The sequence below is a fragment of the Somniosus microcephalus genome, chromosome 16 (assembly GCF_052327205.1).
Source record: "Somniosus microcephalus isolate GS21.2 chromosome 16, FLI_Smic_1.0, whole genome shotgun sequence".
NCBI lineage: Eukaryota > Metazoa > Chordata > Chondrichthyes > Squaliformes > Somniosidae > Somniosus > Somniosus microcephalus.
The window spans coordinates 74,928,165-74,953,709 of NC_141002.1; the positions used below are offsets into that span (position 1 = coordinate 74,928,165).

Below are 25,545 nucleotides of genomic sequence, written 5' to 3' on the forward strand. Positions count from 1 at the left end.
TGGTCTTGGCGGAACCCAAACTGGGCATCAGTGAGCAGGTTATTGGTGAGTAAGTGCTGCTTGATAACACTGTCAATGACACCTTCCATCACTTTGCTGATGATTGAGAGTAGACTGATGGGGCGGTAATTGGCCGGATTGGATTTGTCCTGCTTTTTGTGGACAGGATATACCTGGGCAGTTTTCCACATTGTCAGATAGATGCCAGTGTTGTAGCTGTACTGGAACAGCTTGGCTAGAGGCGTGGCTAGTTCTAGAGCACAAGTCTTCAGCACAATAGCCGGGATGTTGTCGGGCCCCATAGCCTTTGCTGTATCCAATGCGCTCAGCCGTTTCTTGATACCACGTGGAATGAATCGAATTGGCTGAAGACTGACTTCTGTGATGGTGGGGACCTCAGGAGGAGGCCGATATGGATCATATTTGACCCATCACGTTTGTTGCTTCCACAGAAGATATACAATCCGCTCAATCAATCATTGTTTTGGCCTATTCCATCCCACCCCACCTATTTAATCTCTGCTGAAATACTCTTTTTCCCTAATCTCAATGTACTGGATTCTATTTGTGAACTTCAAAAATTAACTCACTAGAAATGAACTGTATTTACCAGGGCACAATTCCTGAATCTAGAGAGCTTTAAAAAATGATGTCAATCGCATCTGCAATTTGACTTTAATGGGCCCAAATATCACTCCTTTTCTCTTAAAAACTTTTACTGTTAGCTTTTGATATCTCTTGCAAGTTTTTGTTCATAAAACCTTTTTGCACCTCTTACAGGAAACTCTCTTTTAACTGGCACCTAAATATCTGGAAATCTCTCTTAACCGGCAAAATTCAGGAGTAGGTTCAGGTAAGTTTTACTATAGATTAGTGGCCGTGTAACCGGGATTCCTGGATCTGTGGCCGCATAACCGGGGCTCCTGCACCTGTGGCCGTGTATGGGGCTCTCGTACCTTGGTAAGTATACCTCTCTGTAATCCGGACTTTTTGATTAACTGGCACCACGCCGGTCCCGTCGGTGCCGGATAAAAAAAAGTTTCCTGTATTACTTTCTTTGTATCCTTTTGTTGTTTTTATAGCTATCCCAGTCTGTTGAATTTTCCGCTTTTCCTTGCATTTGTGTAAACCTTTTCTTTTAGCTTAATACTGTTTCTTACCTTGTTTGTTTAACTGGAGCTTTTGCCTTTTAGGGGTATGTACTGGTTTTGTATTGTACCAAATAACTCTTTGAATATTCCACTGTTTCTCACACCTCACTTACCTGGTTCGTATGGCGTTCAGTGATGGAGCACCTCTAACCCGCCCCAAACAGGCCCTATTGCCTCCTCCCTTCAGGTGGTCTCTATTGCCAGCAGATTCAGAGTGGAATCAAAAGAAAATACAGCTCTGAAGAAAACTCCACCTCCCTCCCCATGTTTTACATGTGAGGTGCAGCAGATAAAGGTGGCTGCCTTCAGTGAGGGTCCAGGAAAACTCGTTGGCAAGTTTCTCCGGTGGTGACCCTCAAACCCCTGATTTTCCTCTGTTGGCTGCCCTAGGTACACAAAAAATGGACAGCTAAACAGAGGAAAATTGTTGAGTCTGTGCTTTCAAATGTAGTTATGCTGAATAACTGGACACAGACTACAGAAATACTTAAACAGGTCTTTAGTAACTGAGGGTCAGGGCTGAACTGGAATACACTTTGCTCCACAGGGTTTATATACCGGTGTGGTCACCACCGGTACTACAATGTACAGGAGCCATCAAAAAGTAGTCCATCACCTTAAGGTATCCTCTTAAGGTGGTACAGGTTACATACACTACAAAAATCTAACCCCAAGAGTCAATGCTTAGTGTGAGACTGGAGTCACGGGCAGACTGGAAGGGCATGCCTTTCTTAAAAGGGCATTAGTTTAGGTTTTTGTGAAAAAACAGCAGCTTTCAGTGTCATTTTCCCCTCAGATTTATTGAATTCAATTTTACAATCTACTTCCAATTGGATCTGAACTCATGACCTCTGGGTTACTAGTCTGGTACCACAACCACTAAAACTGAGCGTTTGGTAGTATAATGCTTAAGTACTTATCATTCATACATGAAGTGTTATTTTCTCAAGAGTAAAAATTCTGACCAGTCTCACATTTCCCTAAAGTCATAAATCACTATTAAATTTGATTGTTAATGGAGACTGAAGTCTTGTATTTGTGAAAGGGTATGATCATTAATTAATATTTAAAGCCATACTGATTAAGGTTTTCAAATTCACCAGTCAAAAACCCAAACAGTGCCATTTTAAGTGTACTTCAAGCCATTTTTCTTCTCTGTAACTTAATCCCCCACAGCATGCCATCCTTAAATAAAGCAGTAACAACTAGGTTTTAAATGGTCTAATATACTCAAACTTTTCCAGTAGAGAGTGAGCAACATAACAGAAGTAGTAGCTTTGAGGATTATTAAATAATGTGTTGCAACAAAATATATTGTGCAAGTGTCTGAATTCTTTAAAATCAGTCGTGCCAGTTGCTTTGCAAATGAACTCTATTAGCATTCCACAATTTAAAAAGAAAACTAATAATTACTCGTCCATCAGATCAAAAGCAACCTAGATTTACTGTGTTAGAGTACATCTAAAGTCCAGCTATTTACTCATTATTCTACTGGCCAAATCAACAACACACAGTTCAACTGCCTGACCTGCTGAGTATTTCCAGCATTTTCTGTTTTTATAACAGTTCAATAGTCCATAAGGTGATCTTTGTATGGCTACAGTCAGTCATGTGCTTCAAAAGTTCCAGTAATTATATGTTTCATTTTTTAATCAGTCCTCCCAAATCACCATTGCTGTATCACCACTTCTGAATGGATTTCCAATAAACATTGGCCCAGAATTTACTGAAAAAAATAACAGCGTCTGAATGGCACACAACGTTATTAATGTGCAAATCGGCCAGCAACTTGTGGCAAAGAGATGCCCTGTGACTTGCAAATCGCCACAAGTTGCTAGCTGATTTGCGCCGCTCTATTAGCTTCGCAAAAACAACATCTTGCCCTCAACCTCCGTGATTTTCATGAAGTTGCTGCATATTAATTGCCAATTAAACCCGCCAAAGAAAGTTAAGTTGAGTAATTAATAGCGCAGGTACCCTTTTAATAACGCGATAATTGTTCATGACTGCCAATCAACCTCTCTGGCCCAGAAAGAGTCAGATTGTAGGCCAGAGATGCAAGTTTTTGGGGGTGGGATTTTGAATTGGCAGTTCTAAAACTTTGGGCATTCAAAAAGGCAAACATTCCTCTGATCACTAAACCTACAAAACATGACCAAACTCCTGTATACTGCCAAAAACAGCAGAAACACAGCTTTCCTTGCTGAGAGTAGTGTATATGTAGATCAGACTTCAAATTAACCATATTTTGTAGAGCTGACCAGATACCGAGCTAGGAGTGGGACATTAAGGGGGTGACTTTGCCAATGGGGGGGCGTTGGAGGCAGAACTGCTGCTTGTCGGGTTTTAGTCCCGCCTCCATCGACTTGTGCCCAACACGCTATTTTCCCTTGATTGACCTTGTTAAGGCCGCCCAGCATGAGTTTAAAATATCATAAAATAATTTTTTCAATCATTTAAACATTAAAAAACTGTGCAATAAGGTAAGGTTATTTTTCGCCCCTTTAAAACATTTAAATTTAATTTTCAAAAAATTAAATTTTTGTTTAAAATTAATTAAATGGCATTTTAATTAATTTTATACATGTAATGGATTTTATTTATTTATTTCAGTGTGTTGGTGCATTTTTGCAGTCATCCCCATTCATACTTTTGACATTTCTGTGCGTACGGAACTGTCAAAAGTATGAAGGGGGATTCCCCTCTTCCATTGGTTCACCTGGCCCACGTGATCCCAGGGGCGCTTGTGAACCACGTGGGCCTCTGCGCATTTCGAAGAGGAGAGGCCCAGGATCGCAAGCCTCGGGACCTACGGAACCAGCAGGTAAGTTTGTAGATTTTTTTCCGATCGGAGGCATCCGCCCGCAGGAAGCCTCCGATCAAAAATCCGGGGCCAATTATGATGTTTCTTGTGCTATTGGAGCCATGGAAATGAAAAAATACTGCAATTCTAAAATAAAAACAGTAGAAGCTGGAAACACAACAGGTCAGATAGCGCCTGTGGAGAGAACAGTTGACGCTTCAGGCTTGTACCCATCTTCAGAACTGAAAAATATTAGATAAGCAAACATTAAGAGGATCAGAAAAAGGGAAATGAGAGAGGAAAATAAACAAAGAGCAAGTATTAGTAGAATGACTGAAGATGTAGCAGATCAGATCAGTTCAGACAAGTAATGAAAAACAGCATTAAACAAGTTAAAGACATTAAAGAAACAAAGGGTATATTAATAGCTAATGAAGAGCGAGGTCGGAAATAGCGAGACTGTGGGAGATGGAAAATAGAGTGGGTTCATCAGCTCGAAAAAGAGAAACAACAGGTCAATGGGGGTGGGGTGAGAGGGGTTGTCCAGCCCCCACCAACTACTTGTTCTGACAAAATCTCCTACCACCCAAAATGTTTTCCATCATTCCCATTTTCTCAAATTTTCCTTAGCCTTTCCACCACATTTGCTATCCATACATCATTTCTTTAATGCTTCTTTCTGTTACTTGACTGAGATGATCTGTTACATCAGCCAACAATCATTCCACTAATACTTCCTCGGTGTTTGGGTGTCTTGTTTCCCCCAACCCCTCTCTTTTTCTGATTCCATTAATATGCTTGTTCATCTTTTCTTCAGTTCTGAAGGGTATGAACCTAAAATATTGACTGTCTGTCTTTGACTGCTGTGCATTTCTAGCTTTTTTGTTTTTTGTTCTGCGAAAATGTAATCTGTGGGAGGTAACTGACCACAGTTGAATGACGGAGGTGTAAGAATAGACAGAGGGAGGTTCTAGAGTTTTCTCAAATAAGTTTGGATGTCAGGAAGAAATTTTGCAGAACATCCCCTTCAGCAAACTAAATACGTTCAATATGGACTGACTTGTGCATGGCCTGTGGAAAAATGGGCTCGACAGGCCAAATGTCCTTTTTTCATCAGGTTGTTAATGACATCCTCCGAGCAATCACCACCGTCAGGGAAGATGGGTCCATACTCAGACACTAGACCACCATTAATGGATGCACCCCTGCCAAACTGCCACAGAAAATGTAGAATTGCCAACAGACTTCAAGGAAAAATACCTATTCATTATCACGAGGCTTGCAGATAATAGAAGACATATGCATTCTCACTGCACTGCCAAAAATGATAGAAAAACATTATAAACCACTGGCTCCTTCCTTTCCTGCTGTGGTTCTGCCTAAAAGTGGTCGTCACTGTCCAACATATTGGTAAAAAACTGGTAATGCAATATGCACCAAGTGCAGCACATGTGCCTAAAGAGGGCATTTTCTCTCACTTTTGAAAAGGGACAGATACTTCAGGCTGTAATGTTCTGAACTGAACATTTTTCGATTCGCCCAAAATTGTACAAACCAGCGCAAAAGAAAAATGACAGCCAAAAATGACATTAGATTGGTTCGTTTTGTGGCATTTGTTGGTGGGTGAAAGGTAACTTTGAAAAAGAAATTGAGGGATATAACGGTTCAGTTTTCTGCTAGCTATTCATTCAAATTTGTGCTACTTTTGTTCATATTTAATCAATTAAATATTTGATAACCACTTATTTAAGTTATAATTTGTGTGAAATCACAATTTTTGCCCTACACCCGAGGTCACACTTTCAATTGTAATAATGCACATGGACTACATGCAATACTTCTAATTATAGATCATTACAGTATTCTTCATATTAGTTATGGATTAAAATCCTAAACCATAATGGACAAAACTCCTTATGAAATTTTACCATTTTGCAAAAGATAGAAGTAAATAACATTCCACATTGAAAAGTGGCCTTACCAACAGATTTCACTGGAATTAGATACCACACAGTCCACAACGTAACAGGAACAGCTCCTTAATTTAGTACAAACTTAGAATCCATGTGTTTCTGCAAATTTTTGAAAGGAAAAGCTACATTCTCATCAAATTTGTTACACAGCCCAAAACGTGAACAGCATAGTGTAAACATCGTGTGTATAACATTTGCTTTGATAGGAAGTTCTTTCTTCCAAAAGAGAGTGATCAATACGTGGAATAGGCAGTGGAGGCAAACATCCTGGAACCATTTAAGAACCAGTTGGATGCTGTGATGGAGACTCTAGGTTCATTTTGGATGGATGAACTTTGAGCCAAAATTAACTTGTGATCTTACTACGTGCTGTAAACTCAGCCAAACCAAGTATCAGGCTTCTTTCATTTTCTCGTCTCTTATTCACCCCCCATCCTCCAACAAAAGATGCAAGTAGGATATATAAAGTTTATACATACTTATTGTACCAGATTGTTAAAAGAAAATCAGTAACACTCACACTGCTTTTCTAATGTAAGGTACATTTTTAAATTGCGAGCCTTTGAAATCTGGCTGAGCCAAACGGCACTACAACTACTGTAAATACTGTAGCACTGTGAAGGCATTTCAGGTGGCAAGAAACTATAAATTGATTTTTGCACGCTTTAATAATTAATACATTTTTATATATATGTTCTGTTTTTCCTCTCTTGGATCTTTATTGACACCATTTTGCGGTTTGTTCTGTTGGAATAATTTGAATCCTTACTGTAAATTAAGATTTTATATAACAAAGCTGACAATGTGTTTGTCATCTAATAAGTGATAAGTGGTTTGAAAATTTAGAGTCTAACTGTACTAAGATCAATACATTTCAGGAAGTCTTGTATTAAAATATTATTTGTTATCTAATCCACCACGATTTCATTTTTCTCATAACATCATGAGTGTTGATATCTGCCACTGATTTTAATCCTAAGTACATCCAAGAAATGTGGTTTAATTACATTGTTTCATGCTACGAACCTCACACATTATTTACTAACTACAGATGCATCTCATTAGGATGTAATTGCAGAGTACAATTAAACGATTGATCTGAACTGTATAAATGCTAGTTCAGAGTCTTTGCACATAGAATTTTTGTTTTGAATATAACAAACAATCCTGTGGCGTTTCTCTTGGTTCGATGCTGCATTCTTTGTTGTTTTTTTTTAATGCCCATGAAGAACTGCATGAATAGTGAAACTGGGTATTTGTCAGGATCCCAGATGGGTCACATCTAAATGAAGCTTGTTCGTGTCCACACTATTTTGAATAATTGCGTATTTTCGTACTATTGCTTTCCTCAGTGATATTTAATGCAACAAGTTGATTGTGGCATTATGGCAGCATGGTGGCATAGTGGTTAGCACTGTTGCCTCACAGCGCCAGGGACCCGGGTTCGAATCCGGCCTCGGGCGACTGTCTGTGTGGAGTTTGCACATTCTCCCCGTGTTTGCGTGGGTTTCCTCCGGGTGCTCCGGTTTCCTCCCACAGTCCAAAGATGTGCGGGTTAGGTTGATTGGCTATGATAAATTGACCCTTAGTGTTAGGGGGATTATATACGTGGGGTTACGGGGATAGGGTGGGATATGTGTCAGTGCAGGCTCGATGGGCTGAAATGGCCTCTATCTGCACTGTGGCGTTTCTGTGATTTCTGTGATTCTGTGAAATACATTTACTTACTCTATTGGGCACAGACAAAAGGCAGTACTTTCCACTGCACATGTTGGTAGAAACCCAAATACAGCACCTCTCAGTGTTGTACCAAGCTGCAGGATCATAGCTGCTGCTTACTTTCCTTCATCCAGGATCTTATCCATTTCTAGGTTTTTCCTTGAATTCCCATTGCATGTAGCAGCCTTCCACGAGGAACTTTGTCAAAGGCTTTCTGGAAGTCTTGGTACATTCACCATAAGGTCCACTTGGAATGTCATTGCTTTGGGAAAGTTCAATGTGGTTGGCCAGGCAGGATCTTCCCTTTCTGAAGCTCTGTTGGTTGCTAAATACTTGGTTGTTATACGAATGATCCTCCATACGCCAGATAATTTATTCAATTATTTTGCCTGTGATTTAAGTACGATTAATGGGGCTGTAGTTTTCTGGATTAAATTTGTTATTTTCTTTTGGAATACTGGCAGAGCGTTAGCTGGTGGGACCTCCTCAGCATTCAATGACTCTTTCAGGATGAAAGTCAGTGCTTCACAAAGCTTTTTCCCTCTATACCCAAAGGCATTTACCATCTGCCCACAGGGATTTGTTTCAAGACTTCTAAGCCTGTCTAGAACTTTCATCTCGTTAATGTTCAAGCCCTTAAAGATATTTGGATCACCTCAGTTTATGGAGGCACAATACTATGTTCTTCTCTGCTGAATATTTCAAGAAATTGGTTGTTGAGTATTTTAACTATTCTATGCTCATCCCCAGTTTCATCTCAATTATCATTTAAGATTTTCAACTTGTCCTTGACAGTCCCCTCGCTGCTATTGAACAGGAAAATTCATTCCATTGCCTATAGGTCTATGTTATATTAATTTCCAAGTGCCTCTTTGCCCTTCTGACTACCCTTCTAATATTTATTTTTCCCAGTAGACTGCCTCACCGTTCTCTCTACATATTTTGTATTGTTATTTTTTCTTTCTTATTTCACCGTGGATGAACTTGTTTAGCCAATTAGAGTAATGCTTATTTTGCCTACAATTGTTAGTTATAATACATCCTGCAACTTTTCAGTGTATCTTTGAAGTCCTTAACTGAGGTGTTAATAAGTTCTGACAAAGGGTCCTCGACCCGAAACGATGACTCTGTTTCTCTCTCCTCGATGCTGCCTGACCTGCTGAGTTTTTACAGCATTTTCTGTTGTTAATAAACAGATTGACTAGGGCAAATCAATTTAAGTTCTTATCTCAGACACTTCAATTGGGCTCCCTAAAATTGTATAGATGGGTGTTGGTACTTGGCAGTACACAATCCAGACCTTACCAAACGTAATCACGTTATGCTCACCATCACCCAGGCATGCCGTGGCTACTGATCTCTGTATGCTTTATGGGTTACTTACCTTTATCAAGTTGAGTAGAAGTTGCCTCTCTTGGCTTCTCTTAGGCAGTGAGCCAGCCATGAGGCAATTGAGCAATGTGTTACACAGAGTCAGTCAGTCAACTGACAAGTCAGATAAAATTAGATGAGATGAAATGAAGTAAGGATCACAGCTGAGCCTGTCCCAGTTGAAGTTGCTCACAAACTGAGGTAAGGAAGAATGTGGTAAATGATCTGCATATGCAGAGGAGCTGCACATCCACAACTGTTCAACAAAGCAGACAAAATGGTACCTTTGGTACAGAAATAAGTAACAATGTTTTAGCCTAGATCAAAAGAAGCTGCTAAACATAAATGTCAATAAAGCTACTTTTCAAAAGAAAAAAATAATTTTCCTCCATAATTATAAACTAAAAGGAAAGCATTTCAATTTGTTTCTAACTTCTCAACAGAGGAAAACAGAATGATCATAATAAACAATGATCCAATCTATTTTATACTTGCAACAAGTTCCCAGTGTGTGGTTGCAAGTTTAACCTCCTTGCTAGGTGGTTATGGAGGTAACGGTTTTACTGGCAGTATCATTGAAAACATTACAAAAGCTGATCAATAGCCTCAAAAAAGCTGACTGTTCAAAAGCAGCCCCGAATAAAGACCTTATGGCACTTGAAGACAAGGAGGTACACAAAGTGCAGTGCACAATAATTTGTCACGAGTTCAGCTACAGGTATACCCAACAATCAATCAATCACTTTTATTGCAGGGAAAAAAGCTAAAAGTACACAGAAGCAGAGTTTTCACTGTGGTGAATGTAGAAATTACAGAACAGGGATATGAGTGAAGGCGTCAGATTATTTTATAGCAAGCTCCAGAGACCTAAACACCGTCACTCTCATGAAATTTAGATTTTTGATACTTTATTTGGTATACCTTCCGCATTTGAGCTACGGTAATACTACCTTTCAGTCAAAAATAGTACACGGTCAGTTAAATGCGGAAATCCAGAAGTTACTGTCCAAGTTGCCCTGCTGCTTCAGAAGCATTTTACACCAATATCTCACCAAGAGACTCTGCATTGAAATACAGCTGTACATGGAACGGTGCGAAGATGCTGTACTTACGTGATAGATACCTAATAAACTTGCCAGAAAAAGTTGGGGCTTGTCCATTCCAGTGTAAGTACATTTTTAACGGCGTGATAAGTCTTAATTATTGCCAAACAACATCTCTTGACACTGAAAATTAAGGTTTACAAGTGTGGAGTCTCATTCCTTCAGATTTTAATTATTGTTGCAGATTTAAAAAAATTAAAATAAAATTTTTGTTTTACTTTTTCTTTGTCTCTTTTATCTCTCTCTCAATCCAATTTTTCTTACCCTCACTTTAATTTGCTTTCTGTACCTGATTTAACATTAAATTAAATATTCTAACTGACACTTCGTGGTTCAGACTCTGCGCTGCTCATTAACGGTTCTTCAAACTGATTGGTTAAGGATGTACACAGTTGCTTGCCCTGTTCACACAGGTCCCAGATGCCCTGTAGAGGGAGCCATGCCTTTTTTTTTTTAAATAGTTGGCTGAATGGAACTTCCAGTGCAAAAGCCCATAAAAAGTCTATGGGCAAGTGTAAGTGTTCGCCACTGTCCGCACAATCCGGCCCATTATGTTAATTTGTGAACTGAAACTTTTTACAACATGCACCAACAATCCCAACGGCCATGTATTCAACATTCACAAGACAAAATGGGCTAATTATCGCATCTATCCAATTCCTGGGCCCTATGTAACCCAGAGACGAGGTTGAAGGTATGCGGAGGTGTCCATTTTAAATAGCGGACATCTGTTTTATTTTTAAAGTTAGCTGCAAAAGCAATAAAGGCAAGTCAATACCAAAACACAAACCTCAGAATCTCTGAAGAATGGTCACAGCCAAGCATTAACCCATGGTTTCCTTTTTTAGATCATCAATTTGCTGTACATTTCAAATGTTTTTAAAACATTAACACACACAAGGATAAAAATTACTGTGGGAAATAATGGCAGATGGAATGTTTAAAGTGCTTTTCTGGCATTCCTCTCTCAGCTTTAAAATTAATGGGTAACATTCCTGTTAAAATAGCAAACAGAGGAATGTTATACATGTGCACTAATGTTATCGTCAACAGTAATTTATAGCCTACACTGCTCTTTTGACCCTGTCAAAAATGTTTATTTTCTTGTACTGGAAACAAAAGTCACTGGGCCAGAAATTGTTGGGAAGTTGCATCATTAGAATGACACATTAATGCCGCTCACCATTATTAATTCATAAAAATCCAGAAATTTGCAGAGTAAGAGAGATACACTTTGGGGGGCCCCATAAAGGGACCAATGAAGCTGTGGAGTTTCACTCCAGCAGGTATTGAATTGTTCCAAGGAGATTTAAAAAAAATCTTTTTATCTGTCTTGGCAGTTGCTCTGTGCCAGTCTTGCTATCCACACTCCTGCTAGTGTTGGAAGGCAACACTTTTCAGGACGTTAAACCTTTTCCATACCGAGAAGAGTCACTCATTCAAATGCAAATTAGATAGATTTCATTCAGAAATTAACATTGAGATACAGTACTGTATATGAGTAATTTGAAACAATGACCTGTAGTAAGTGTAGCATCCTTGGAAGAGAAAAGCTGACTATGGATCTATGGTTCCTTAAGCTCTCCGGCACTGTGGTTTTCCTTGTGTCATTTCTGCGTCTGTTGTAGACTAACTGAGAGAGATTGATTGCTGTGATTAGTCAACAGCTCCTTTATCATTGTATCATACAACTACCAGTATGGTAGAAGACGAACTAGAAGGATCTGGTCTTTTTCATCTAGCGATTCCTATCAAAACAGTGCAATGGTGTACCCACTGGGTTTTCCACTGTTCCTGATCATGATGGACTGGTTCACTACTTCATGGGTCAAGAATGTTTGTACATTGAGCAGATCTACTCTGTCATTCATTCATTCATTTCTCGTGGACCAACACAGCAATTCCCAAACACAACGGGGTTAAAATGTCATCAAGCAAATAAGCCATTGGGCATGGCATTCATGAGGTCCCAGATGCAACAGTAACATTGCAATGCGATGCTGCTATTGGATCGACGTTGCAGCGATTTGTGGTGCAAATATAGTGCAATGTCAATGGTGAGCATAAAAGTTGTTCGCCGCCAAACCCATCATTGCAGCAATTTCTGGCCCATCACCCTCAAACAAATGTCAACTGCACGAACATCGTATTTGGCAGGAAAAGGCATGGAGGTCTGAATTCTGCGAGTTCAGTCACCAACCTGGAGCTAGAAATTTACTATAACTCTTATTGATCATGATGTGGAGATGCCGGTGTTGGACTGGGGTGGACAAATGTGAGAAGTCACACAACACCAGGTTATAGTCCAACAGCTTTATTTGAAATCACAAGCTTTCGGCGCGCTGCTCCTTCGTCAGGTGAAGTGAAGAGATGCATATAGGCACAGCATATATAGTCAGAGAACACTGCCAGATGATTACAGGTAATCTTTCTAACTGCCCTTTATCCCACCTCGGCAGAGAGATAATCACAGCAATCAAAGGTGTGGATGGTGTCCAAACAGGTCAGTCAGGAAAACATTACATCAAAGAACAATGAGGTGGGGTCACCAGGGGTCAAATGTTGCAGATGCTGGGGTCTGTATGAAAAACAACAAACAAACAAATAACAATTCAAAAAAAGAAAAAAAGAGATTTTTTTTGCTGGAAATCACAGCAGGTCCGGCCGCATCTGTGTAGAGAGAACAAGGCAACGACGACTCGAGTCTGGATGACTCTACGTTAGGTGGGGTTACATGTAGTGTGACATGAACCCAAGATCCCGGTTGAGGCCGTCCTCATGAGTGCGGAACTTGGCTATCAGTTTCTGCTCGACGATTTTGCGTTGTCGTGTGTCTCGAAGGCCGCCTTGGAGAATGCTTACCCGAAGATCGGAGGCTGAATGTCCTTGACTGCTGAAGTGTTCCCCGACTGGGAGGGAACACTCCCGCCTGGTGATTGTTGTGCGGTGTCCGTTCATCCGTTGTCACAGTGTCTGCATGGTCTCGCCGATGTACCATGCTCCGGGGCATCCTTTCCTGCAACGTATGAGGTAGACAATGTTGGCAGAGTCACATGAGTATGTACCATGTACCTGGTGGGTGGTGTCCTCATGTGTGATGATGGTATCTATGTTGATGATCTGGCATGTCTTGCAGAGGTTGCCGTGGCAGGGTTGTGTGGTGTCGTGGTCACTGTTCTCCCGAAAGCTGGGTAATTTGCTGTGAACGATGGTCTGTTTGAGGTTAGGCGGCTGTTTGAAGGCGAGTAGTGGTGACGTGGGAATGGCCTTAGCGAGGTGTTCGTCATCATCAATGACATGTTGAAGGCTGCAAAGAACATGGCGTAGTTTCTCTGCTCTGGGGAAGTACTGGACGACGAAGGGTACTCTGTTGGTTGTGTCCCGTGTTTGTCTTCTGAGGAGGTCAATGCAATTTTTCGCTGCGGCCCGTCGGAACCGTCGATCGACGAGTCGAGCGTCATATCCCGTTCTTACGAGGGCGTCTTTCAGTGTCTGTAGGTGTCCATCGCGTTCCTCCTCGTCTGAGCAGATCTTGTGTATTTGCAGGGCTTGTCCATAGGGGATGGCTTCTTTAACGTGGTTAGGGTGGAAGCTGGAGAAGTGGAGCATCGTGAGGTTGTCCGTGGGCTTGCGGTAGAGTGAAGTGCTGAGGTGTCCGTCTTTGATGGAGATTCGTGTGTCCAAGAATGAAACCGATTCTGAGGAGTAGTCCATGGTGAGTTTGATGGTGGGATGGAACTTGTTGATGTTATCGTGTAGTTTTTTCAGTGATTCTTCGCCGTGGGTCCATAGGAAGAAAATATCGTCAATGTATCTGGTGTATAGCGTTGGTTGGAGGTCCTGTGCAGTGAAGAAGTCTTGCTCGAACTTGTGTATGAAGATGTTGGCGTATTGGGGTGCGAATTTGGTTCCCATGGATGTTCCGTGTGTTTGGGTAAAGAACTGGTTATCGAAGGTGAAGACATTGTGGTCAAGGATGAAACGGATGAGTTGTAGGATGGTGTCTGGAGATTGGCTGTTGTTGGTGTGGAGTACTGAGGCTGTCGCAGCGATGCCGTCATCGTGGGGGATGCTGGTGCAGAGACGTCCATCGTGGCGAGGAGTGTTCCTGGTTCAACTGGTCCGTGGGTGCTGAGTTTCTGTAAGAAGTCTGTAGTGTCGCGACAGAAGCTGGGGGTTCCCTGTACGATGGGTTTCAGGATGCCCTCAACGTATCCAGAGAGGTTCTCACACAGGGTTCCATTGCCTTTTGACCCCTGGTGACCCCACCTCATTGTTCTTTGATGTAATGTTTTCCTGACTGACCTGTTTGGACACCATCCACACCTTTGATTGCTGTGATTATCTCTCTGCCAAGGTGGGATAAAGGGCAGTTAGAAAGATTACCTGTAATCATCTGGCAGTGTTCTCTGACTATATATGCTGTGCCTATATGCATCTCTTCACTTCACCTGACAAAGGAGCAGCGCTCCAAAAGCTTGTGATTTCAAATAAAGCTGTTGGACTATAACCTGGTGTTGTGTGACTTCTCTTATTGATCACTCATGCCACTCCTCACATTTCCCCTATGGATGTTGACTGCTTGAATACGGATGGTGCCAGCTCTTTCCCCGGTTACTACATGATAACACAAAGTACAGCCACCAGTGCATAAACTGACTCAAGTCAGCTTTCAAAAGTTTCAAAATGTAACTGGACACTACACTACTCACCAAGGGACCAAAGAGCCACATCACAGCAGTAAAATCCAAAGTATGGGAATCTCAGTGTATATATTTTTTTTTAATGAACCTAAAAGTCATCACTATTCCAACCACACACCCATTTTATTTCCAAACCAGTGACAGGAATGATCAAATAATGTGACCGCAACTAGTCTTGAACAAAATAAAACTTCACAAAAGACAATAGCCAGAAATGCCCCAGGCAGTTTCTTTGAGGTAAATAAAATGACGTATGAGGAGAGATTGGGTCGATTGGGCTTATACTCACTGGAGTTTAGAAGAATGACAGGGGATCTCATTGAAACTTATAAAATTCTGACAGGACTGGACAGACTAGATGCAGGAAGGATGTTCCCGATGGTCGGGGTGTCCAGAACCAGGGGTCACAGTCTAAGGGGTAAGCCATTTAGGACAGAAATGGAGGAGGAATTTCTTCACCCAGAGAGTGGTGAAGCTGTGGAATTCTCTACCACAGAAGGCAGTAGAGGCCAATTCATTAAATATATTCAAGAAGGAGTTGGATATATTTCTTAAGGCTAAAGGGATCAAGGGATATGGGGAGAAAGCAGGGACAGGGTACTGAATTTGGATAATCAGCCATGATCGCATTAAATAGCGGAGCAGGCTTGAGGGACCAAATGGCCTACTCCTGCCCCTATCTTCTATGTTTCTATGTAAAAGCTGTATTTTAGCAGTTTATGACTTTGAAGTAAAACACTAAGGCAACATCCTCATTCAGTTTGTGCACAACAGAGAGAAAAGGTAATGTCTAATTGATCCCAACACCTTCAGTCCAGTCTTCTAACTGATCTAATTGGTTGATACTGAACCTCACAAGCAGCATTAAAAAGCCAAATTTTCTTCTGACCTGTTAATATGCTGACTCAGGGATTGACATGCTGCTGGTCGGCATGTTATAATCATAATAGCATACTTATGAATGAATAAAGTTGTGAGCAAAGTTTATTGCTACTTAACAATATATACATAAGATAAGATTTGGAAATTGATGACTTTCTATATGGGTGAATGAATGTGCAGATTAAATGAAAGTAGTTTTCCAAACATTGTGTGCATTTGCCCAAATACTCACATGTACAAACATTGCAAAAATGTGTATCTATTTTGACCCTTCAAGCAGACACTACATAATATCAACTACTCCTAATGCATTTTCCAGCAGAGGGTCACTAGATAGCAATCAGGAGCAGGATACCTGACTGATTATCCTCTCCCTAGCCCAGGGGTGGTCAGGCAATTGCAATAACGCAACTGCCATCCCATCAGTTAATTTTGTTGCAGCCAAAAAATGAGGGAATGACCTACACTAATGAATGTGACCATATACTTGTGGCAGTATAGGACACAGAACAGAGACAGTCACAAAACTGTCTCATTTACCAGAAGCCTAATTGCTTAATTTGTGCAACAGTTCATCAAATCCAAAAGGTTCTTTATTTGATACGAAGTCAATTATACGAGCCGGAGGAAGAAAGAAACAGTTTTGAACCACTATATCGCAAGTGAAAAAACAGGCTGGCTAAAAATGGACAGGAAAGAGGAATGTGAAAAACAATTTAAATCAAAACTTCCATCATCCACCAAAATAGCCCAAAGACCAAATAACCATGTACATGCTTGGCCGGAGTGCATGATCACTAACCAGCATCATCCATTCCTTAAGGGAGACAGTTAGTCCTCAAAGTCTGAATTGTCCAGTAAGTATAAACAATTATTAAACAATCTCTTCACTTTGAAGCATTTATTGTAATGTATATCTTTTCTCGCTATGATCAGTTTCTGAAGTTATTAATTCACATGAATAAAATCTTGTCCTCAAATTCATTGGCTACACAGGAATTGCATAAATTCTGAACCTCTGATATCTCGTTCCAGTGGCTGTTTAATCCAACAACAACTTGTATTTATATAGTGCCTTTAATGTAGTAAAACGTCCCAAGGCGCTTCACAGGAGCGTTATAAAACAACATTTGACACCGAGCCACATAAGGAGATATTAGGGCAGATGACTTGGTCATAGAGGTAAGTTTTAAAGAGCGTCTTAAAGGAGGAAAGAGAGGTAGAGAAGCAGAGAGGTTTAGGAAGGGAATTCCAGAGCTTAGGGCCTTGGCAGCTGAAGGCACGGCCACCAATGGTTGCGCGATTAAAATCGGGGATGCTCAAGCAGCCAGAATTAGAGGAGCACAGATATCTCAGGCGGTTGTGAGGCTGGAGGAGATTACAGCGATAGGGAGAAGTGAGGCCATGGAAGGATTTGAAAATAAGGATGGGAATTTTAAAATCCAGGCGTTGCTTAATCAGGAGCCAATGTAGGTCAGCGAGCACAGGGGTCATGGGTGAACGGGACTTCACCAATGTCACTAATGGAACAACACCTGCCTCCACAAATAAGTTGTCGTCAATGGGCTTTGCCTGCTCCATTCCTAAAGGCTATAACTATTTGAGGTAGACAACGCGGAGGCACGAGAAGTCACTGAACCACTGAAGATGTACCATACTGAACCATACTGTGCTGCCAAGCAGCAGGAACACCGTTCATCTGTTGTTGGATCTACCACGGGCCTTTCACTGGGGTGTGCTGACCATGGGGAATGACAATCACAAGCTCACTTTTACCCCAAAACCTGTGGGAGGAATGCATGTGCCTGCTTTGTCAGGCCTATCATTCATATCAGTATGCAATCTGGTAGTGCACAGATGTACAATGACTTGGTCACCTTGTACCATATTATGTTATTGGACTGTGTACAGCTGGCAAAGTAAACTAAAAAAATCAATCTGTTTACTGCACTGGTACAAAATGAACAATCCTCTTCCATATTGCTCCATGATATTACTGTTCAGAGCGTTCTCAAGGGCACTATGCAGGAACTCGGAGGCTAGCATCTCCGTGTCTTCTGTGACTGAGCGGAGCGGATTTATAGTACCAGGGTATGGAGAATCCTTCTAAGTGCTGGGTCCTCTCAAAGCTCAACAACCCGTACTTAAATAGAACAAAATGATGTCATTTTAGCACATGATTTTGCTAAAAGACTATACAAATTAAATATTCACTTCCTTTTGGACATATTATTCCAGCTTAGGTCTCCCTACCTAGCATTGCAACAGTTCAAGAAGATGGCCCACCACTACCTTCTCAGGGCAACTGGAGATGGGCAATGAATGCAACCTTGCCAGCATCGCCCTCGTGGTGAGAACGAATAACTGAGGTTACAGGTACAGTTCGTAAACACTTGCGCATTGCTGTGTTTTTTTAAATCTCTTTCTATTTACAGTATTTCAGGTTGCAAGGGTAATTACACTTATACAAATTATTTATTTTACTTGCAATATTTCTCATTTGCATCTTTAGCATTGTTTTTTCCCTCACCCTGCCAGAGTTTTTCAAAACCCTGTCCCATTTAAAAAAAAAAAATGGAAACCTTAACTATGTTGATTTTTATACTTCTGTGTGATGTACAAGTTGAGAGAAATCTGGCACTCGGATGGATCTCAAAGTTGTTAATACATCTACGCAGATTGGTCTCAATTTGTTCCCATTGCAAACAAAATATTTCCTCCTCTTAAGTTGTGCATGCATCCATTACAATGAAAAATAAACCACTAATGGAATACAATTCAAGATTGCTTGTTGCACATTTTGCAATAGGCAACAATATAACTGTAATTCACATACGTCTACATCAGTAAAGTACGCATATTCCTTCTGATACTTCAATACATCTATCGATATTAAAACTCTTAGGTAGGGTGTGCACTTCAATGCAACCTATGTAGACATTTCCCATAGGAATACGTATGTTAAAATGTCAACATTTACCGAAAACTATTGTGTGTCATAGCACTAGGTGGCACTGTAATGAAAATTCAAATGTTAAATGACAACATTGACCTGTCACGATCACCTGTCAAGCCATGAGGTTCCTCACGAATGACAAAATGGCCAATTTTCTCTCAGTAACTGAAATTTCTATTATCCAAAATAAGGTTTCAAACAAACAAAATGCTTACTTCACAATTGCATGATTAAATTTACCCATTGAGTAGTCTTTTGTGTCTTATACCTTCATTAAAGTTTTTACTTCACAGCCTTAGCATGTCTCAAAAGCCAGGATTTTGACTGGATCTGTTCCCTCGACAATTAGAGAGCAGTCAATCTGTGCATTCTGAGCATTTGCCATTTTTAGAATTTGCCAGGATCCAATCTGTGCATTAACAGGTGTTTCAAAGTAGAAGAGCATGTCCCCCCACAACCTGTGAGCACGAGAATTTCTTTGATTTTTTTTTCCTAAAAGACTTTAAAAGGAATTGAAATTCGAATTTCGAAGCGATTATGTCAGTTATGACTTTTATATAAATCTATTAATATAGTTGTGCTTTTGTTCTGAACTCTTCAAGACAAAGCAAGCCACATGATCGACAGCTCATCCGCCAACTCTACCACCGGCACTCCTGGCTGCAGTGTGTACCATTTACAGGATGCACTGCAGCAACTCACCAAGGCTTCTTCGATAGCACCTCCCAAACCCGTAACCTCTACAACCTAGGAGAACGAGAGCAGGAGGCCATTCATTGTGCCTGTGCCAGCTCTTTCAAACAGCTATCCCATTAGTCCCACTTGCCTACTCCTTTCCCAAAGCCCTGCAGGTTTTTCAAGTATATATCCAATTCCTTTTTGAAAGTTACTCTTGAATCTGCTTCCACCACCCTTTCAGGCAGTGCATTCCAGATCATAACTCACTGCGTAAACAACATTTTCCTCAGCTCCCCTGTTTCTTTTGCCAATTACCTTAAATCTGTATTCTCGGGTTACCACCCCCGCCAACTCCCCCCCCCCCCCCCCGCCGGGCAGTGAAAAGTTTTTCCTTATTTAATCTATCAAAACCTTTGTAATTTTGAGCAGCTCAATTAAATCTCCCCTTAACCTTCATGGATGAGCTTCTTTCATCTCTCCACATAACTGAAGTCCCTCATCCCTGGTTCCATTCTAGTAAATCTCCTCTGCATCCTCTCCAAGACTTGGATATATATTACCGTTTCTTCATCGTCACTGGGTCAAAATCCTGGAATTCTCTACCCAACAACACTGCAGGAGAACCTTCACCTCACAGACTGCAGCAGTTCAAGGCGGCGGCTCACCACCACCTTCTCGAGGGCAACTAGGGATGGGCAATAAATGCCAGCCTTGCCATTGATGCTCATATTCCAAGAATGACTTTTTAAAAAATCCCTGTACCACTACCCTCTGGGTTCTAGCGATCAAACACTTCATTGGCTGTAAAGTGCTTTGGGATGTCCAGAGGTTGTGAAAGGAGCTATATAAATGCAAGTCTTTCTTTTCTTTCACAGTATGGCTGGTTGAATGAGCCAAATACATATTCAGATTGTGCATTATGACTTGATAGTTGAATTTTCCATGAGTCCCCATGCCATAATTGCTCCATTAGAGTTTTTAGTTCACTAACCTAAAATATTTACAAAATTAGTATTAGTAACTCTCAAGTTAGCCTCAATGCCTACAATACCATTTTCCTCATGGCAATTAGTTGGCAAAGATTACCAACAGTTGGGACATCACTCCATGTCTTTTCTCCACCACCCAGTCCGTCTTGTCTGATATTTCTATATGGTTTGCCAATCCATCCTCGCCAATATTTGTTCCTTGCCATCAAATGTCCCTCAATTCTTCCTCCAGATGTCTGACTTTTTTTCTCTTAATCCTTTATCTTAAACACCCAACTTAATAACATGACTTCAGATTGATTCTTCGTATTTCATTGTTAAATAACAATATCCAGATCTACCCATTTTAACATTTTGCTGCTTTTTCTTACCACAACTTGCAAAATTACAATTCAATGTTTTGACAATTAAATGTTATTTAAAAAGTCAGGTCCTTCTCAGATAGATAAAGCTTGGAAATATCTCCCAGTCCCTTTCAGTTTTATGCAGCCAAGCATGTTTGGCTAAGCATTCAGTGCCTTAAAGAGCTTATTTGTTACCATTGCATCCATAGTCCTCCTTGGCATTACCGGCCTATAAAAGTGATTTGTGACACAAGCTTCGGTAGACAACATCCTATTAAACCAATTCTTTTCTTGTCTTTGGACACTGTTGACAAGATCTTCCTGAAAAAAATAACCCTGGGCAGGCTGGTCAACAGCATATGAGTATAACGGAATGGTTGGTTATTTTTGTATTATTTGCTCAGTGAGAAAATGCAGCATGGATGGACGATAAACATAGATAAATCCAAGGGAATGCAAATCTAAAAGGAAACCATGAAACAAGTGCACACACTGAACGGGAGCTTCTTTGTTTACGTAGAAAAATAAAGAAATGTGAGTATGATTAATTATTAGCTGAAATTCTTGAGTCAATATGAAGCTGCTATTAACATAATCAAATGTAAGGTTGCATTTTAATGGAATTTGATTAAATGAAAACATTCTAACCTGTGCAGGTCATCAGTGAGGCCACATTTGGAATATTGTATGCGATTTTAGGGTTTTGCACTAGACATTTTCCTTGGGTACAGTGCCACTGCTGACCTCTCCCATAAATAATTTCCCCACTCCATACTATCTGGAGCATGCCTTTATCTGTCCAATAAGTGTCGTGAACAGATAACGCTCAACACTGTATTCCAGCTTACTGGATATTTTTCTGAGCCCTTGCATAGTTTACTTGTCTTTAGTAGACAGAAGATTAAACAATATACCAGACTGTGACTTAGGGCAGGATTTTGTCAATGGGGGTGCATTGGGGGCGGGACTGCTGGTTGCCAGGTTTCAGTCCCAGCCAACCCACGCTATTTTCCCTTGATTGACCTTATTAAGCCCACCCTGCATTTGAGAATGCAGCAGCCATTCTGTCATCTCTGCCGTTGAGATGAGGCACCTCCGGATCCCCAAGGGTTGAAGCCTGCAGGAAGAAGCAAAGGTAAGTAAACTTTTTCTAACACTTTACATTCACCTCTCATACTTACCTCTCCACACTTGCACCCATCACTCGCCTCCACAGCGGACTTTGATCCCTCACACCCCCGCAGACCCACTGCTCACCTCGCTGACCCTGGTGGGGTTTCCCGACATCAGGAAGCCCGCACTAGCAGGGGTAAAATGAGGAGAAGCCTCAAAACTGCCTGTTAACTACCTGTTAACAGGCAGTTAATTGGCTCTAATCCCCTTCCCGCCTCGAGGAGACGCGTTCCTGTGTGAGTTGGGGACCCGCTTCCCGGGAAGTGGCACAGAGGCGGGTTGGGAGTGGGTTTGGTACCCGCTCCCAGTTTCTGCCATTTTCCCGGCAGTCCCGCCTCCCCAGGGCTGGGAAAATTCCCCCTTTAGTCTACAAATTACTACTCATATTTATTGAATATTAAACAGATACATAAACAGTATAAATACAAGCAGATTTACAGTAACTACATACTTCACTATTCCACTCCAAAATGTCCACTGTATTCCAAAATGCTGTTTCAAACAGGACAAAACTAGATTGTTACAGCAGCAATCAAGTGGCAGAGGGTAGGAGGTGAAGCCAGTCAAAGACCTGTGGATTTTTTTTGAAGTACATGTTTGATTGACAACTGTATACCTTTTGCATCCTATGGATGGCTGACCACCTATTGTAGGTATGAGAGATACATTCTCTAGCATTTGATATGTCTTCAAAAAGGATTTGAAAATGTTAATAGACTATTTAACCTGGACTGCGAACATAGACTTGAGAAAAAAAAAAAATCAAAATTAATGTGCCTCAATACTAAAAGAAAAAAGTGTTTTTTTATGTCTACAACTCCCATCAAAAAAGAGCTTTATAAATATCTGGTTGGTTGTAGGAATAATTATAGACTTGGATAGGATTGGTCTCTTACTACTAAGGCCAGCAGGAGGCATGGTTGCTGGAGTGGAACCACTCAAGATTAATTAGTGGAGATGGAGAGATTTCCTGCAGGCCTACTGAAATGAGGTCAAGAATGGTTATGCAAGACTTTCCTTAAGGAGATTAAACAAGTGAGATTCTGTGAAGAACACTAAGTATCCTGCAATGATGGCTCTCAGCTTGTGTTTGTATTATACTGTGCCATAATAGCACCACTCAGATATCTGATAAATTGTATAAATCTACTTAATCTAAACATTTGTCATTGATGATACAATCTGATCTGAACTACATGCCCAACTTGTAAATATCTCTCTTCTGTTTGAAGTATGCAGAATTAATCCTTGACTTTTCAGTATTAAATGTACAATTATACTCGTGCAAAATCTTATATTCTGACTGGCTCAATGACTGAAACATGAAGACATCTTTACAGTGGAGGCTGTGTCTTGCACCACACTGTTCCTAGTCTGAATTGAAACCCACAATATCTTTAAATACAAAATTATTATTTCTTTATCAAAAGAGTCATCGTCTTCAATACATTCAAGATACAAATAGCAAAGACATACTTTCTTGTATATTGTACTATTAATTGAGGAGAATCCAAATGAATCCATCAAATTTTTTGCTATAATTGTTGGTGCTAATGTTATTGCTGCATTTTAAATAAATGGTACAATTTTAAAGGGGGTGTATGTACAGAGAGAGCTGGGGGTGTATGTACAGAGAGAGCTGGGGGTGTATGTACAGAGAGAGCTGGGGGTGTATGTACACAAATCATTGAAGGTACAGGACAAGTTGAGAAGGCTGTTAAAAGACATACGGATTCTTGGCTTTAAAAATAGAGGCACAGATTACAAAACAAGAAAAAGTTATGCTAAACATTTATAAAACACTGGTTAGGCCCCAGCTGGAGTATTGTGGCAAATTCTGGGCACCACACTTTAGGAAGGATTTCAAGGCCTTAGAGAGGGTGCAGAGGAGATTTACTCGAAATGGAACAAGGAATGCGGGACTTCGGTTACATGGAGAGACTAGAGAAACTGCGGTTGTTCTCCTTGGAGCAGAGAAGGTTAAGAGGAGATTTGATAGGTGTTCAAAATCATGAAGGGTTTCGACAGAGTAATTAAGGAGAAACTGTTTCCAATGGCAGAAGGGTCAGTAACCAGAGGACACAGATTTAAGGTAATTGGCAAAAGAACCAGAGGCAACATGAGGAAAACATTTTTTACGCAGCTGGGTATCATGATCTGGAACACAATGTCTGAAAGCGTGGTGGAGGCAGATTTCAAAATACTTTCAAAAGGGAATTGGATAAATACTTGACGGGAACACTTTGCAGGGCTATGGGGAAAGAGCAGGGGAGTGGGACTAATTGGATAGCTCTTTCAAAGAGCCGGCACAGACACTATGGGCCAATTATCTCCTTCTGTGCTGTATCATTCTAGGATTCTAACTGATAGGAGTGCCAGTGGTCCCCAGTTTGAAGGTCATCTAAAACAGTAACTTCAAAGAGCAAGCAAATCAGATGCACCCTTTTTAATACGATTCTAATTTTTTTTTTTAAGTCAGGAGTTATTTTTTCTCGCATTCTCAAGTTACTTCTCCTACTTTCCATATGCCCCAATCTGTTTCACTCAAACACAGGGCTATCCTTTGCAATTTCACACCCTTCCGTAACACACAACCAGAATGTGCTGCACGTAATGAATGACCAGCGGTGCAAAGCAAACTATTTGATTGCAGCTGACAAAATAAAATCCTGATTTAAACAACTGAACTCGGATTCAATGGAAAGGGACAAATGCTTTCGCAATAAAACAGACCAAGGTGCATTTACAAGGAAACCCGGCATCTCCCCGTCCTTTAGCCGCTCTCCGTTACCCTCCGATGTTACTGCCCGTCCAAATATCAAACAAACCGGCTGCAATTATCGCCAAGTCACGGCGATTCCTAACGACTTCGCCGTCCACCATCAGCCGCATCCCCTGCAAGTATGGGAAAGGATCTTAAATCTGCTCCCCCTGATCTGGTTTTATTCAAACCTTGCAGAGAGAAAACCTAAATTGTCGTGAAAGAAAAATGCAATCCAAAATGTAACCTATCGTGGCTTCTAACGCGTTTTAAACATGTTAATAGAAAACACAGCTCCCCAGTATCAGTAAATCTCTCCTCACTCCGTCACTGTGGTCCACGAACACCAGGGAACACAAATGCTGAAAAGTAAAAAACCAATTAATTCCCCCTCTCCTTTTTAGCACTCCAAACCGCCAGCCATCCACCCACACAGTTTTGTTTTTTGTTACGGATGAAACGAGCACTGGACGGGTTTAGCAGAGAAACTGTTGCGACTCTTGCTTACCTCTCTCCAGTGTAAGCGGTTGCAGTGTTGTCGCCATGTCTGCTGCAGCCTAAGGAGAGGAGGAGGGGAGATAACAGGGAGTGTGAGAAAGAGAGCGCGGCTGGAGTGACGCGGCTCACACGAGGGGCTCGGAGCAGAGAACACAGCCAGCAACAACCAGACCCATCCAACCCCAACACACACCACCTAGGATGGCTTGTCCAAGCCACTTAGCATTACTAACGGAAACAATCACACTCCAGAGGTGAGGCACGCTACTCAGTGCTAAACACGTCGATTGAAACATTACATGTACGATTACAGGTTGCCAGCAACAAGCAACACAAGTTAATATTATTCAATCTGTCAAAATTTGAGAAGTTTATGGCCGTTAACAGAATTGGGAGCGCGAAGGGCTGCCAAGACATCAGAAATGCCAATTTCCAGACATT

The 25,545-nt window shown here is 41.0% G+C and overlaps 1 protein-coding gene across 3 annotated transcripts in view; it reads right to left on the reverse strand.

Moving 5' to 3' along the window:
• Nucleotides 1-25,232, reverse strand: part of lin7a (lin-7 homolog A (C. elegans)) — an 86,677-nt gene extending 61,445 nt beyond the window's left edge. Inside the window, exon 1 of one of the 3 annotated variants that reach the window (XM_086009283.1) lies at nt 25,115-25,232. In XM_086009283.1, the coding sequence (XP_085865409.1) occupies nt 25,115-25,151 (37 nt within the window). In that variant the 5' untranslated portion in view covers nt 25,152-25,232. The remainder of the gene's footprint in view (nt 1-25,114) is intronic. The other 2 variants (XM_086009281.1, XM_086009282.1) reach the window with 2 other exon arrangements.
• Between the last annotated feature and the right edge of the window lie 313 nt (nt 25,233-25,545).